The 13,805-nt window shown below is 27.0% G+C and overlaps 4 protein-coding genes across 4 annotated transcripts; all 4 read left to right on the plus strand. All coding sequences in view use genetic code 12, as the record gives it.

Moving 5' to 3' along the window:
• Positions 1-1,547: 1,547 nt before the first annotated feature.
• PHO91 (Pho91p) lies at positions 1,548-4,226 on the plus strand (the record flags this gene model as incomplete). Its single annotated transcript, XM_051761697.1, has 1 exon — positions 1,548-4,226. The coding sequence occupies one exon, from the start codon at positions 1,548-1,550 to the stop codon at positions 4,224-4,226; it is 2,679 nt and encodes an 892-aa protein (XP_051621735.1).
• Positions 4,227-4,821: 595 nt separating this feature from the next.
• Positions 4,822-7,335, plus strand: KGF54_001340 (putative ubiquitin-specific protease; the record flags this gene model as incomplete). The annotated part of the gene is made up of 1 exon (XM_051761699.1): positions 4,822-7,335. One exon carries the CDS (start codon positions 4,822-4,824, stop codon positions 7,333-7,335), a length of 2,514 nt encoding a protein of 837 aa, XP_051621736.1.
• A 2,049-nt stretch (positions 7,336-9,384) lies between these two features.
• On the plus strand, positions 9,385-11,178 carry KGF54_001341 (uncharacterized protein; the record flags this gene model as incomplete). The annotated part of the gene is made up of 1 exon (XM_051761700.1): positions 9,385-11,178. One exon carries the CDS (start codon positions 9,385-9,387, stop codon positions 11,176-11,178), a length of 1,794 nt encoding a protein of 597 aa, XP_051621737.1.
• Positions 11,179-11,648: 470 nt separating this feature from the next.
• On the plus strand, positions 11,649-13,802 carry PRD1 (metalloendopeptidase; the record flags this gene model as incomplete). The annotated part of the gene is made up of 1 exon (XM_051761701.1): positions 11,649-13,802. One exon carries the CDS (start codon positions 11,649-11,651, stop codon positions 13,800-13,802), a length of 2,154 nt encoding a protein of 717 aa, XP_051621738.1.
• Positions 13,803-13,805: the final 3 nt, after the last annotated feature.

Genomic DNA, 13,805 nt, shown 5'->3' on the forward strand with positions numbered 1-13,805 from the left:
TTGTAGTAAAGGATGAAATATGTCAATCAAATTATCTATTAATATCCAGAATATCTAATAAATTGACTTGCTTGAAGATTTATTAATAAGTAGTCTTAAATATCAATTGGTATGTATTCTTATAGCTATTGAAAAAGACAAATGTTGAATGAAATTTATAAAGTTAATAATAATTTCAAGAAATATGAAATTGTTTTACTTGTGAAATTTTAATTTTGTTGTTCCTAATTTTATCTTTTTAATATTTTTTTGTATATAGACTTACTTAATAAATTTATTTTATTTTATTATGTCATACATTAAATCTTTTTTTTTGCTGCTGCTAGAGTTATTAAATATTATTTACGATAAGCAAACAATTTTTTATTTATTTTTTTATTGATATGGTTGCTTATAATTTTAAAAATCTAAGCACTGCCATTCGTTTTATGAAATCTATTTGCGTAGAAGAGTAGCATGAATGCCTCTATCCCTTATTATTTGGATTGGTCGGTGATCTAGGCAGTGTCCAGTGACAATAAGTGCTTAAGATCAATGTACACTTTAATAGACCAGATATGTATTTATTCAAAATTTTAGTGTGATAATTCTAATAGCCGTTTCTTTCTTACAATATTTGTCTCAATATGCCTCGAATAATCTCAAAATTACAAATAACTATGGTATTGTCGAGAAAATCAAACACATAATAATTAAAAACAAATATCACTGAAACAAAACACAAAATTACAAATTAGTCTTAATAATTATATGTTGAACTTTTTGACCTCTTTTAAACAAATAATTTATTTTGATTAGCGATTGAATAATGAAGAGACTATGATCAAACATTTTAGTAATTCTGGGTTCATAAGTTCTTACTTGCAATAATAATTTTTATAATTTATGAACAAAAAAATTTATATATTATTATATCAAAAATTGATATATTATTTAACAACGAGTTAATTCTTTAACTTGATGATTATGATTTTGTCTTTTCCGATTTAATCAAGTAGTTAAGAGATTAAAAAACGTTTAAATTTATATTTCTATAAGATGACCTACCATTACGTGACAACTGAGCAGATTATTCGCGTATTCATTTGTCATTTAAAATGTATTTAATGTGACATTTTTAACACTCTTGTGCTTTATAATTATAAACTAAAATGATTAAATGAATTGTGTGTTATACTAATGCATTCATATTAGTTAATATTGAAGATTATTATATTTAATCAGACAGTCAAAAAACTACCTTTTTTTTTTTTTGTCTCTCTTTCTTCTTATTATTTTTTGCAATAGAATAATTAATTCATAAATTTAATTTTAATTTTACAACAACTTTCTCAAAATTTCTATCTAGATTAATTAACTCAACTATATCAACAACTATTTATTTTAAAAATATTTCTTACAAACATTTGATACGTTTACCAAAAAAGAAGAAATCCCTAGGTCAAAACATTTTAATTTTGTAAATTAGTTAGTCTTCTTAAAGTTCATTTTATCACGGCAATCATTTAAAATTTCTTAAATTATTTATACATTTCTAATTATAAATAATGAAATTCTCACATTCACTACAATTTAATGCTGTTCCAGAATGGTCTTCAAAATATATTGCATATACAACTTTGAAAAAGCTAATATATTCATTACAAAGGGATAATTTAAGAAGGATACATTTATCAGGTGAAGGTGATGAAAATTTCGATTTAGAAGAAAATTCTCATTTAATTGATAATAATTATTCAAGTATTGGACAATTAGATGATATAGATTCCAAAAATCCACAAATTGTATTTGAAGCTGCTTTGAATGCAGAATTGAAAAAAATTGATAATTTTTTTAAAAATCAAGAACAATTTATATTTAAAAGTATTGATGAATTAGTTTATGATATTGAAATATTTGAGAAAGAAATTGATAGTTCATTACTTGCAATGAAAGGGAATACAAGATATAAACCAAGAAGAGTTAAAAGTAGTAGAAGATTTTCTGAAACTTCTGGTGAACAATATATAACAAATACAACGGATCCTGATACTGAATTTACTCAAGCAGAAGGTGATTTTGACGACGACGATGATGATGATGATGATGATAATGCACAAGAAGAACACTATATTGAAGAATTAGAAAGAGCTTATACTCCAACAGTAGAATCACGTGGTAGACAAGTGAAAAGAATGGGATCAGCTCCAAATATACATCATGATGATCCAAATGAAAATGGTTTAACTCAAACAAGATCAATTGATGAATATCTTAAATCTCCCAAATCACCTCGTTTATGGAATGAATTATCAAATGTAACAACTTCTGATAATAGATTACCCCCACAATTAATTTTATTAAGTGAAAGTAGAATAATACTTAGAAAAAGAACAATTGGATTGTTTACAACATTATCGGAATTAAAATCATATATTGAATTAAATTATACAGGTTTCAAAAAGGCTTTAAAAAAATTTGATAAATCTTTAAATACGAATATAAAAGATCAATATTTAGATTCATTACCATCAAAATCTTATATTTTCAAAAAATCAACCTTACAAAAAGTAAACGATAGATTAGATGCTTTGATTAAAATATATGCATTAATTTGTAATCATGGTGATGATTTAGAAACTGCTAAATCAGAATTATCAATTCATTTAAGAGAACATGTTGTCTGGGAAAGGAATACTGTTTGGAGAGATATGATTGGATTAGAAAGGAAATCTCATGCTGCAAATTCAAAACTAATAGATCAAAGAGAAAGAATGAATAATGATGATAAAGAAGCTGATTTAAAATCAAGTGGTAATAAAATTATGAGTTTTAATATATCAGTTAAAAATCCTGTATTGGTGAAATTGTTATGTATTATTACAATTACTGTGTTATTATTATTCTTTTCCCCATTTGATGATAAACCACAAAGAAATTGTTTTGCAATGTTAATATGTGCTTCATTATTATGGGCTACTGAAGCTATTCCCTTATTTGTAACATCATTAATGTTACCTTTATTAATTGTCATATTCAATATAATCAAAAATGATGATGGGTCAGTAATGGATTCAATAAATGCATCTAAATATATATTAAGTCAAATGTGGAATTCAGTTATTTTGTTATTATTAGGTGGTTTTACATTAGCAGCTGCATTATCAAAATATCATATTGCAAAATTAATATCGACTTGGATTTTATCAAAAGCTGGTACAAACCCTTCAATTGTTTTATTAACTATTATGGGAGTTGCATTATTTTCTTCAGCATTTTTATCAAATGTTGCTGCTCCAGTCATGTGTTTAAGTTTAATTACACCATTAATTCGTACATTACCAAAAGGTTCACAATTCATTAAAGCATTGATCTTAGGTATTGCATTGGCTTCAAATATTGGAGGTATGGCAAGTCCAATTGCATCACCACAAAATATGATTGCAATTGGTGCTATGGAACCACAACCATCATGGGGTCAATGGTTTGTGATTGCAGTACCAATTTGTGTATTATCATTATTATTAATCTGGATTTTCTTATTAATAACTTTTAATTGTAATGCTAAAAACACTCATTTAGTTCCAATTAGAACAATTGATGATAAATTTACAAGTATTCAATGGTTTATTGTTACTGTATCATTGGGCACAATATTTTTATGGTGTATTGCATCAAAATTAACTTTTATATTTGGAGAAATGGGGATTATATCATTAATACCATTAATTTTATTTTTTGGTTCAGGATTATTAACAACTGAAGATTTTAATAATTATCCATGGAATATTGTAGTATTAGCAATGGGAGGGACAGCATTAGGTAAAGCTGTAGCATCATGTGGTTTATTAAATACTATCGCTATAGAAATTCAAAAACAAGTTGAAGATTTTTCATTATTTGGAGTTACATTAACTTTTGGTTTATTAATTTTAATAATGGCAACATTTGTAAGTCATACAGTAGCTGCTTTAATTGTTGTACCATTGGTTCAAGAAATTGGTAATAATATGCCAGAACCTCATCCAAGGTTATTAATTATGGCAAGTGCTTTATTATGTTCAGCTGCTATGGGTTTACCAACTTCAGGATTTCCAAATGTTACTGCTATTTGTATGACTGATGAATTTGGTAAACCATATTTAACAGTTGGAACATTTATAACAAGAGGTGTACCAAGTTCATTTATTGCTTATGGTATGATTGTAACACTTGGTTATGCCACAATGAAGATAATTAATTTTTAATCAAGTATAGAGTGCTGTGAAAATGAACAATGTAGTAATTTTGAGTATTTATTATAAAATATCAATTTTTTAGATGGTTGATAAGAGAATAATAATAATAATAATATACGTATTTTAATTTTGCATTAAAATAGATCAAAGAGGCTTTTTACGAAGCACCGTATCGTGTCTGAGATTAATATAGATGAGCCTATTCTAATATCTTATTATTCCTTCGATTAATAATAGAGAGATCTTGTGTATGAATCGTATTAAATAGCTCGATTTAATACGTCATAGGTTTAAAATGCGAGTAAATAAAAAATTCGGAATTAAATTTAAAAATTATGTCAAAATTCTAAATTTATTGATTAACCGATAAAATTGAAAAATGTGTAAAAAATTGTTGAGTTGCTTCTACATTTAAATTTCAATTCTTATCTATTTTAAAAATTCATTAGATTAATAATAATAAATCTTAACCATTGGGGAAAACGGTGTATTGTGTTAAATTTATTTCGAGGTCACAAATTTAATTATAGTACATTCCATTTATTTTTGATAAAAGCTTTATTATTGATCAATCTCTTTTGCTTTTTGCTTACACTAAATTTATATGGACCTTGTTTTAAATCAAATTAAAAATTTAATAAATAATCAAGATTTAAATTCATTGCCATTGAAATCATCACCAACATTAATTCAACATATTCCTTCAATACCTTATATACCTGAATCATTAATCAAATTTTGGTACAACAAAACAGATAAACAAAAGCATTATTTTTTATTACAACTATTTATAGCATCAGTTTCATTATATATTTTATTACCATCTATTCCCATTTTTCAACTGAATAATAAAATGTTCTCAAAACGTCCTGATAAACATACTACTGGTTTAATTAATTTAAGGAATGACTGTTTTGCAAATTCTTCATTACAAGCATATTCTTCATTACCTTCATTAACTGAATATTTAAATAGACTTATTGTAAGTTATCATCAATTATCAGATTTTATAAACTCACATCATTTAGATGTCGATGAACTAACCAAATTGAGAATGGAACATAATAAATCATTACAAAATTCAAAATTTAAATCATCAAATGCAAAATTCACGATACCATTACATATAGCAATGGCACAGATGGTCAAAAAATTACAAGAAACTCAAATGACTACCAAAACTATATCTGTATGGACTTTTTTACATGAACTAGAAAATATCTTTCAAGCTAAAATATCAAGAAGTCAACATGATGCACATGAATTAACTCAATTGATTAATGAAACTTTAGAAAATGAAAATTTAAAATTAAAAAGCTTCCATAAATTTATAACAATGAATTTACATAATATAATGCGTAAGGAAGATCAACCAAATCCACAAGATTATACGCAATTAGAAAGAATATCCATACCTGAATTTCCATTTGATGGATTAATTTTAGGTCAAATGACATGTTTAAAATGTCATGGAGTATCAAAACCAAATTTCACACCATTTGTAATGTTAACTTTACCAACTCCAATGAAACCACAAGCCAATTTAGAAACGTTGTTGGAAGATAATGAAAGTGAAACTATAGAGGGTTATCAATGTCTTAAATGTAGATTGGAAAAAATAGTTGCAAATGAAACCTTGATAAAGCCACAAAGGAGATTTGAAACACCTGAAGAAGAACAATTTACTCATCAAATTTTTGACTTGTATAATAATCCACATTTATGTATAAATGAAGACATTCCAGAACCATTAGAGAACTACATCAAACACTATAATGTAAATGGAATTGATATTTCAAAAGTCACATCAACTGTTGCAAAAAAATCACATATTTTAAAACCACCAAAAATTTTTGGAATTCATTTATCAAGATCAGCTTTTGATGGTCAAACAGTCTCAAGAAATTCATGTCGTGTTACTTTTAAAGATAGTATGACATTATCAATTGGAAATGAATATCATGATAAATTAAGAAATTTTCAATCAATTATTCAAAATGATGAAGAAAAATTAATAAAACAATTAAGTTCAAAAGTTTTAACTACTGATGAAAATGATATGGAAGATGAAGATGTTCAAAGAGATGACTATTTGGAAAAGGGATTATCGGATGAAGAATTGGAAGATGAAGGTGATTTAACTGATGATGGTGGAATCACTGAGAATGGTACTGTAACAGAAGATGATGACGAAGAAGAAGAAGAAGACGACGATGATGATGTATCATCAAGAACAACAATCGAATCAACCCCACAAACAATTACAACATCAACAACAATAAGACCACCAAATAGTGCATCATCAGATATGGAAAAAACTCCTAGTATAATAAAAGCTCCAATAACAGATCAACAAACTGAAAATTTAAAAGAACATTTCAAAAAATTTAAATTCAATGAAAATGATTTATATAAATATAGATTAAAAGCTATTATAAGACATATGGGATCTCATACTCAGGGACATTATGAATGTTATAAACATAAACCACTTTATGTGAAAAATAAAGATGGAAACATCTTCAAATTATCACCTGAAATTATGGATTTATCTGGTGATGTCCATTATGATGTTGCACCAGTTGAAAGTGAAGGAGCAGAAGATTCAGCTCATGATTCAACCACAAAGAAAAATTCAAGATTTTCATTACGTTCAGGTAGTAATGCATCAGATCCAGAAGATGGTATACGTCATAAATTTTCTTCATTAATGGGTAGAAGACCATCAGTTATTCAAGCCAATCCAAAAAATGTCGAAGAAATTATACAATCAGGATTACAAACACCAGCAGAAATTTTAGTTGATGATCCATTGAAGAATAATTTTGATAATGCATTTGCTCAAGCAAATTTCAAATCATCATTTCAAGATTCATCACAACAAAATGGACACAACCACAATCAAACGAACAACAGCAACTACAATAACACCGCACCAGAGAAGAAAGTTAAAATGAAAAAAATTCAATCAATAATTACAAATCCATATTGGAGAATAAATGATGCGAATATAAATGAAGTTTCAACAAATACAGTATTAGCTGAAGAAACTACTGTTTATATGTTATATTATGAAAGAGTTGATAGAAAACAAATTAAAAGATCTCAAAGAAATTAGGTTATGTCGGAATTAAATTTTATAGATAATTCTTTTAGAGTTTTATTGTTTTTAATTTTCAATGCATATAGACCTAATTCTGATAAAACATCGCTCACTTAGGATATCTTAGTCTCTGAATTCGTATTTCTAAAAGATAAAGTCTCAGACCAAAATAGCGTACTCTGTCATTGACTTAAGAGAAATTTAGGTGCATTAATTTTAATCGAAAATCCAAAGACGATATCGTCTAATTATTTTGTATACCATTTCATCACAAATTCTTCCATCAATATTATCTACAGTCATTTTCATTTTCCAAATTATCAACATATTTTATAACCTTCAGCACTTGACCTTTTAGATCAGGTAATTTTAAATAATATATACCTTTTCTCTTAAGTTTCTCAAGTGCATGAATAAGTCTCTTTCATTATTATAAAAACTCATCCTTCTGATCCCGCGGCACATTTAAAACTTGGCTGGATATTGTTATTTTATTGTTTTTTAATCTACTTGTTTATCTATCTTTTGTTTTTCTTGCACGTGATCGTTTCACATTTGTTGTATTTGGTCTTGTTGATTATATAGATGTAATATTCCTACAATATAATTTACAACTGAAATTAGTCCATTATCTACAATGTTATTACAGTCTCCCCCCCCATTTGATAATGTGATTTAAAGCTAAAATTTAGCTATTTGATAACTAATTCGTCATTACATTGGATATTTACGAGGTTGAACATTCTTTCGAAAGTACAATCCATTTTTGAAATAGTGGACTTATCGGTTCTGATCGATAAAATAATTTACGTATATGAATGAAGCTTTTTTCAAGCCAATCTTCATATACCTTCCCAAGTTCAAACAGTTAGGTGTGAAGGAATTTCTGAAGTTTAGAATTTTGAATATCATTGTGTTATTCAAGAGATAAGTTTCAAAGTTGCAAAATTTTGAAATTTACAAAGATTTGATAGGGATCCAATTCGAATAATCGATTAAGTTTCGAGATATTATTTGATTTGTTTATCGATCTTTCTTTACCTTTATTTTTGGGGTATGTGGTTTAAAACATTATAAAAAGATGTTTAAATTACAAATTTTGAAAAATAGATATTGATTCGTCATTTTAGTGAAATTCATTGTGATATAAGGTTTTGAAATCACAGTTTTATCACCTTATTTTCAAGAAGGTTAATGGATCGAGGACTTTCAATTCTTTTCAAAGTCAACTGATATGGAAGAAATTTTGGATTTTCCTAATATATGAGTACTTTTCGTTATAATTAATATATATAATCTCTGTTCATATGAAAGATCATTTAATTTTGAAGGATCCGCTACGTATAGACTTGTAAACAATACAATGTATTTAGCAAAATCGTAGTCACCTGTAATGAACAGTTAGCTCATGATTATAATTTTGAACTTTAATTTAAAATTCATGCTAATTTATATGAATTCAATATCTTTGAAGTATCAAATATAAATCTTAAGTAACTTCACCTCTTCTTTAGCTCTCAGTTTGATATTCCGTATCCAGTCCTGCGGAGTTTTGTAAAGTTGTTCGAATTTGATACTTCAATCAATTGTTGTACAACTGCTTAGCATTTAAACAGCTTAATATTGGATTCAGAAATTGCTAGGTAGTCTTAATAAATAATAATGATTTCCAATCTTGAGATCAAGAAATGGGGTTCAAAGTGAAGGAGCATTGAAATTTACAAAGGTTTGAAGAGGATCAAATCGAGCAATCAGTAAAGTTTAGAAATATAATTTGAATTGTGTATCAACTTGTTACTTTTGAAATAAGTGGTTGCAAACTTGGAATATCGTGTTTGAATCACTAATTTCGAAAACAACATAATATGTACGATCAATTAGTGACTCAATTAAGTTATCATGCTTTTTGACCTATATATCTAATATATATCATAGCTATGGATGAACTTTTCTTGTGGACAAGTTTGTAAGATTGTTCTCTTGGTTGCAAAACCAATTCGCGTAATATTTTGAAAAATTGATTTCTGAGAAATCTCTATTTTAATAAACATGAATTAACATGTTATGTCATTAAAGATTATACTACCTACGCATAAGAATGAGCTCAACAATGATCTAGATACATTGGAAAATCTACAAACAAGAAAGATAGCATATTATGACGAAACAATCAAGGGCTATATAATAAATAATAATGAAAATAACCTAGGGCCTAAAAAAGTATCACTTTACCTGAGTATATTACCTCAAGGTTCAACTTTAAGTAATACTTCAATTGATGATTCAACCAGCTCAAGCATGTTTAAATTTACTTTGGATGAAAATCAAGTTATTTTGGACAATGATAAAACTACAGTATGGCAATTTGAGCTTCCAATAATGTATCAACGTAAAAAATATGCACAACCAAATTTATTCATATCATGTAAACTTGAAGACTCAATTGATAACCAACAACACGATCATAATACACTAGAGGATTCAATAGAGTTACCGAATTTTATGCCTGTTTTTAATGATTTTATGGCATATTCTGACATTTCAATAAATGAAAAACATCAAAATATTGAAGAAACTATTGTGAGTAAAAACTTGCACGTGGAAAAAGAAGAAACAACTGAAAACATAGCTGAAATAAGTATCCCAATAATATCATCATTAGTAATTAAATTGAAAACAACAAAACCCGCAGGTCGGAACGGTCTTTTACTAGCTGCGTTAAATATTGAATGTTCAGAAGAAATGTTACATCTTATGACAAAAGACAAAAACGATCAAGGATCCGAAGATGAAAAAACAAATTCAGTAAACGATATAAGCTTTGATATATCTGAACTAAATGTAATATTTGAAAACTCAATTTGTGAACCATCACATTACATTTTTCCAACTCATATGGGAATTTTAGATTCATTAAATGTCATTTATAAATTAATCAGTAATGATCCCACCAGCAAAAATACGTCAAAACCAATTTCAATAAAACTAACATTCAAAATTCAAAAAAAAGTCGACGACGAATTAATAGACATCAGTAATGTGATCCAAACTGAGTGGAGTCCATTTATAGACTTTGGGTTAATTGCACCTCCTATAAATAATGCATTAAAAACAAATAATAATGTATCTCAAGTACAATCTCAAGTGGGAAACTTACCGAATGGAACTAATATACGACAAAAGGCGTTATTAAATAATATTTACAAATTGAAAAGCCCAAGTACTTCCAATCAAAGCACGAATAGTTTATCAGTGTCATCTTCAGCTTCTTCTTCAACAACTGCAAAAAGAATTCATTCAGGTACGACAAGAGTTGCATCATCAGTCACTGTTAACTTATCTACTAATGTCAATTCTTCATTGGCAGGTTTAAGATTAACATTCATTGGAAAACTAGATATGAAACTAGGCCAGGTTACAAATTGGAAGATTCAAGCTGTTAATAATTCAATTAATAGACTAAATCTATCGTTACTAGTTCAGAATCCAATCAACTTTAATCCTATATACAACACAAGTACAACATCCGGAAATAATAATTTTTCTTCATCAAATTTATTACCAATGCTAAATCATGGAGATAAAAATAATAGAGACAATGACATAATAATTCAAGGAAAAACTCAACTATTTTCACTATATAATTCCTTAAAAACAAATTATGAAGAAGAAGGTGTAATTATTTTGAATAACGATGTTAGAATTGGTCCATTAGATCCTCAGACTGTATTTGAAACTAATTTACAATTAATTGGGAACAAAACAGGTATATTTAATTTAGACGGTATTAAAATTTTTGATATAAATACTGGTGATGGATTAGATTTCGGAAAATTAATAGAAGTATTTGTAGTATAAATACAAAAGTCATTAAAATAAAACATCTTGCTATTTCTATTGTTATATCAAACAAATTACTCTCTAATTGCTTTAAAATTAAATCTAAATTAAACAGCATAATCCACTATTATTATCTTTGAATCTTAAGCGGTTTTTAGTCAATTTTTAGATCAAGGAAATTAGAGAAAATTATACTTTTGTCTCAGTTTTAAAATTAAAGCCGTTCGATTAAGAGGAATTTAAATGAATTTTTCATTAAATGGAGTCAAATCTTCTTCTATTTTCTTATTCCAGAAACTATATTTAGACCCTTTTCATACTGTGGTAATAAACGGAATTTTGTAATATCTTGGCCTTACGTTGAAGTTAGTATGATGTGTTCAAAGTTAATTAATATAAATCACAAATTTAAAATATTATTATTTATTATTTATGTATGATTTAATGCCCAACCTATTACAGTTCTTAGTTGAACTTTTCACAAGTTTATGATCAATAACTTAAAATTATTTATTATAGCATTAATCATTAGTTTCATTTATAAATTTTTCGTCAATAATAATAATAATAATAATAATAATAATAATAATAACATGTCATCAATTGATTTTGTAACATTAGCTAAAGAACAAATTTATCCAAATTGGGTACATACTCCACAAGAAGTTAAAGATATAGCTAAAGAAATTGCAAGTGAAGAAACTCAATTATTCGATCAAATTGCAAAACAAATTAATAATCCAACTATCGAAAATGTTATAAAACCATTTGCTAAACAATCAAATGAAAATAGTTTTACTGAAAATCAAATTACATTTTATCAACATGTTTCTAATAATAAAGATTTAAGAGACGCTTCTACCGAAGCTGAAGAATTGATCGAAAAAAACTCAATTGAACAATGGTCAAGATTGGATGTTTTCAAAGTTTTTGAAAAATTAAACGAATCAGTTGAGAATGACTCAAATATTGATTTTGAAACAAAACGTTATTTGAAAAAAATCTTAATTGCATTTAAAAGAAATGGGTTAGCATTACCTGAAGAACAAAGAGAAAAAGTTAAAAAGCTTCAAGTTGAACTAAGTAATTTAAAAGTACAATTTGCTAAAAATTTAGGAGAAGATAAAGGATCAATTAATTTTACAGAAAAAGAATTAGAAGGTATTCCAAAAGATATCATTAGTCAGTATGAAAAAATTGAAGATAATGGTGTATCAAAATTAAAAGTCACTTTCAAATATCCAGATATTATTCCACTTTTCAAACATGCATCTAATTCGGAAACTAGAAAAGCAGCCAATATTGCTTATGGTAATAGAGTTTCAGAAAATGATGAAATTTTAACCAAAATTATTAAAATCAGATATGAAATTGCCAAAGAATTAGGATATGAGACTTTTTCCGATTATGTTTTAGAGGAAAGAATGGCCAAAAAGAAAGAAGTTGTACTAGATTTTTTAAGTGATTTAAGAACAAAATTAGAACCAGTGGGTGAAAATGATTTAAAAGAATTGAAAGAATTGAAAAGACAAGACCTTAAAAAAAGAAATTTTAAAGAAGACGACGGTTTCTGCGCTTGGGATTCCAACTACTATAATGAAAAATTATTAGAAGAAAAATATCAAGTTGATAATACTAAAATTGCAGAATACTTTCCATTACAATCAACTATAAATAAAATGTTGGGATTTTATGAAAAGATATTTGACATTAAATTTGTTAAATTAGAACCAGAATCTAATAAAATTTGGCACGAGGATGTTCAACAGTATTCAATTTTTCAAGGTGTTAGTTCTGGTAAGTTAGAACATATGGGAGCTATTTATTTTGATTTACACCCTAGAGAAGGTAAATATGGCCATGCAGCTAATTTTGGTTTAGGTCCAGGATATGAGGAAACTAATGGTGATCGTCATACTCCAGTAACTGCTTTGGTTTGTAATTTTACAAAGCCAACTAAAGAAAAACCATCATTATTAAAACATGATGAAGTTGTTACATTTTTCCACGAATTAGGTCATGGTATTCATAATATTTTATCACAAACTAAATACGCAAGATTTCATGGAACTGCAGTTGAACGTGATTTTGTTGAAACTCCTTCTCAAATGTTAGAATATTGGTGTTGGTCTAAAAATGAACTTAGAGAATTATCATCACATTACAAGACTGGTGAACCAATAAATGATGAATTAATTGATCAATTAATTAAAACTAAACATGTCAATACTGGTATATTCTATTTACGTCAATTATTTTTCGGTATATTTGATATGAGTTTACATACAATTAAAAGTAAAGAAGAATTAGACGAATTGGATTTGTTTAAATCATGGAATAAGTTAAGAGAGGAAATTACTTTATTACCAAGTGATAATAATCCTACAAAAGGTTATGCATCATTTGGTCATATTGCTGGTGGTTACGAAAGTGGTTATTATGGTTATTTATACTCATTGGTTTATGCTGCTGATATTTATCATACTTTATTTAAGGAGGATCCAATGAATACTGATAATGGTATAAGATATAGAGACATCATTTTAAAAAGAGGTGGATCAAAAGAAATTATGGATAATTTAGAAGAATTATTAGGTAGAAAACCAAATTCTGATGCTTTCTTGAATGAAATATTTGGTTAGATA

This window comes from Candida jiufengensis (assembly GCF_024610255.1).
Source record: "Candida jiufengensis strain CBS 10846 chromosome Unknown scaffold6, whole genome shotgun sequence".
NCBI lineage: Eukaryota > Fungi > Ascomycota > Pichiomycetes > Serinales > Debaryomycetaceae > Lodderomyces > Lodderomyces jiufengensis.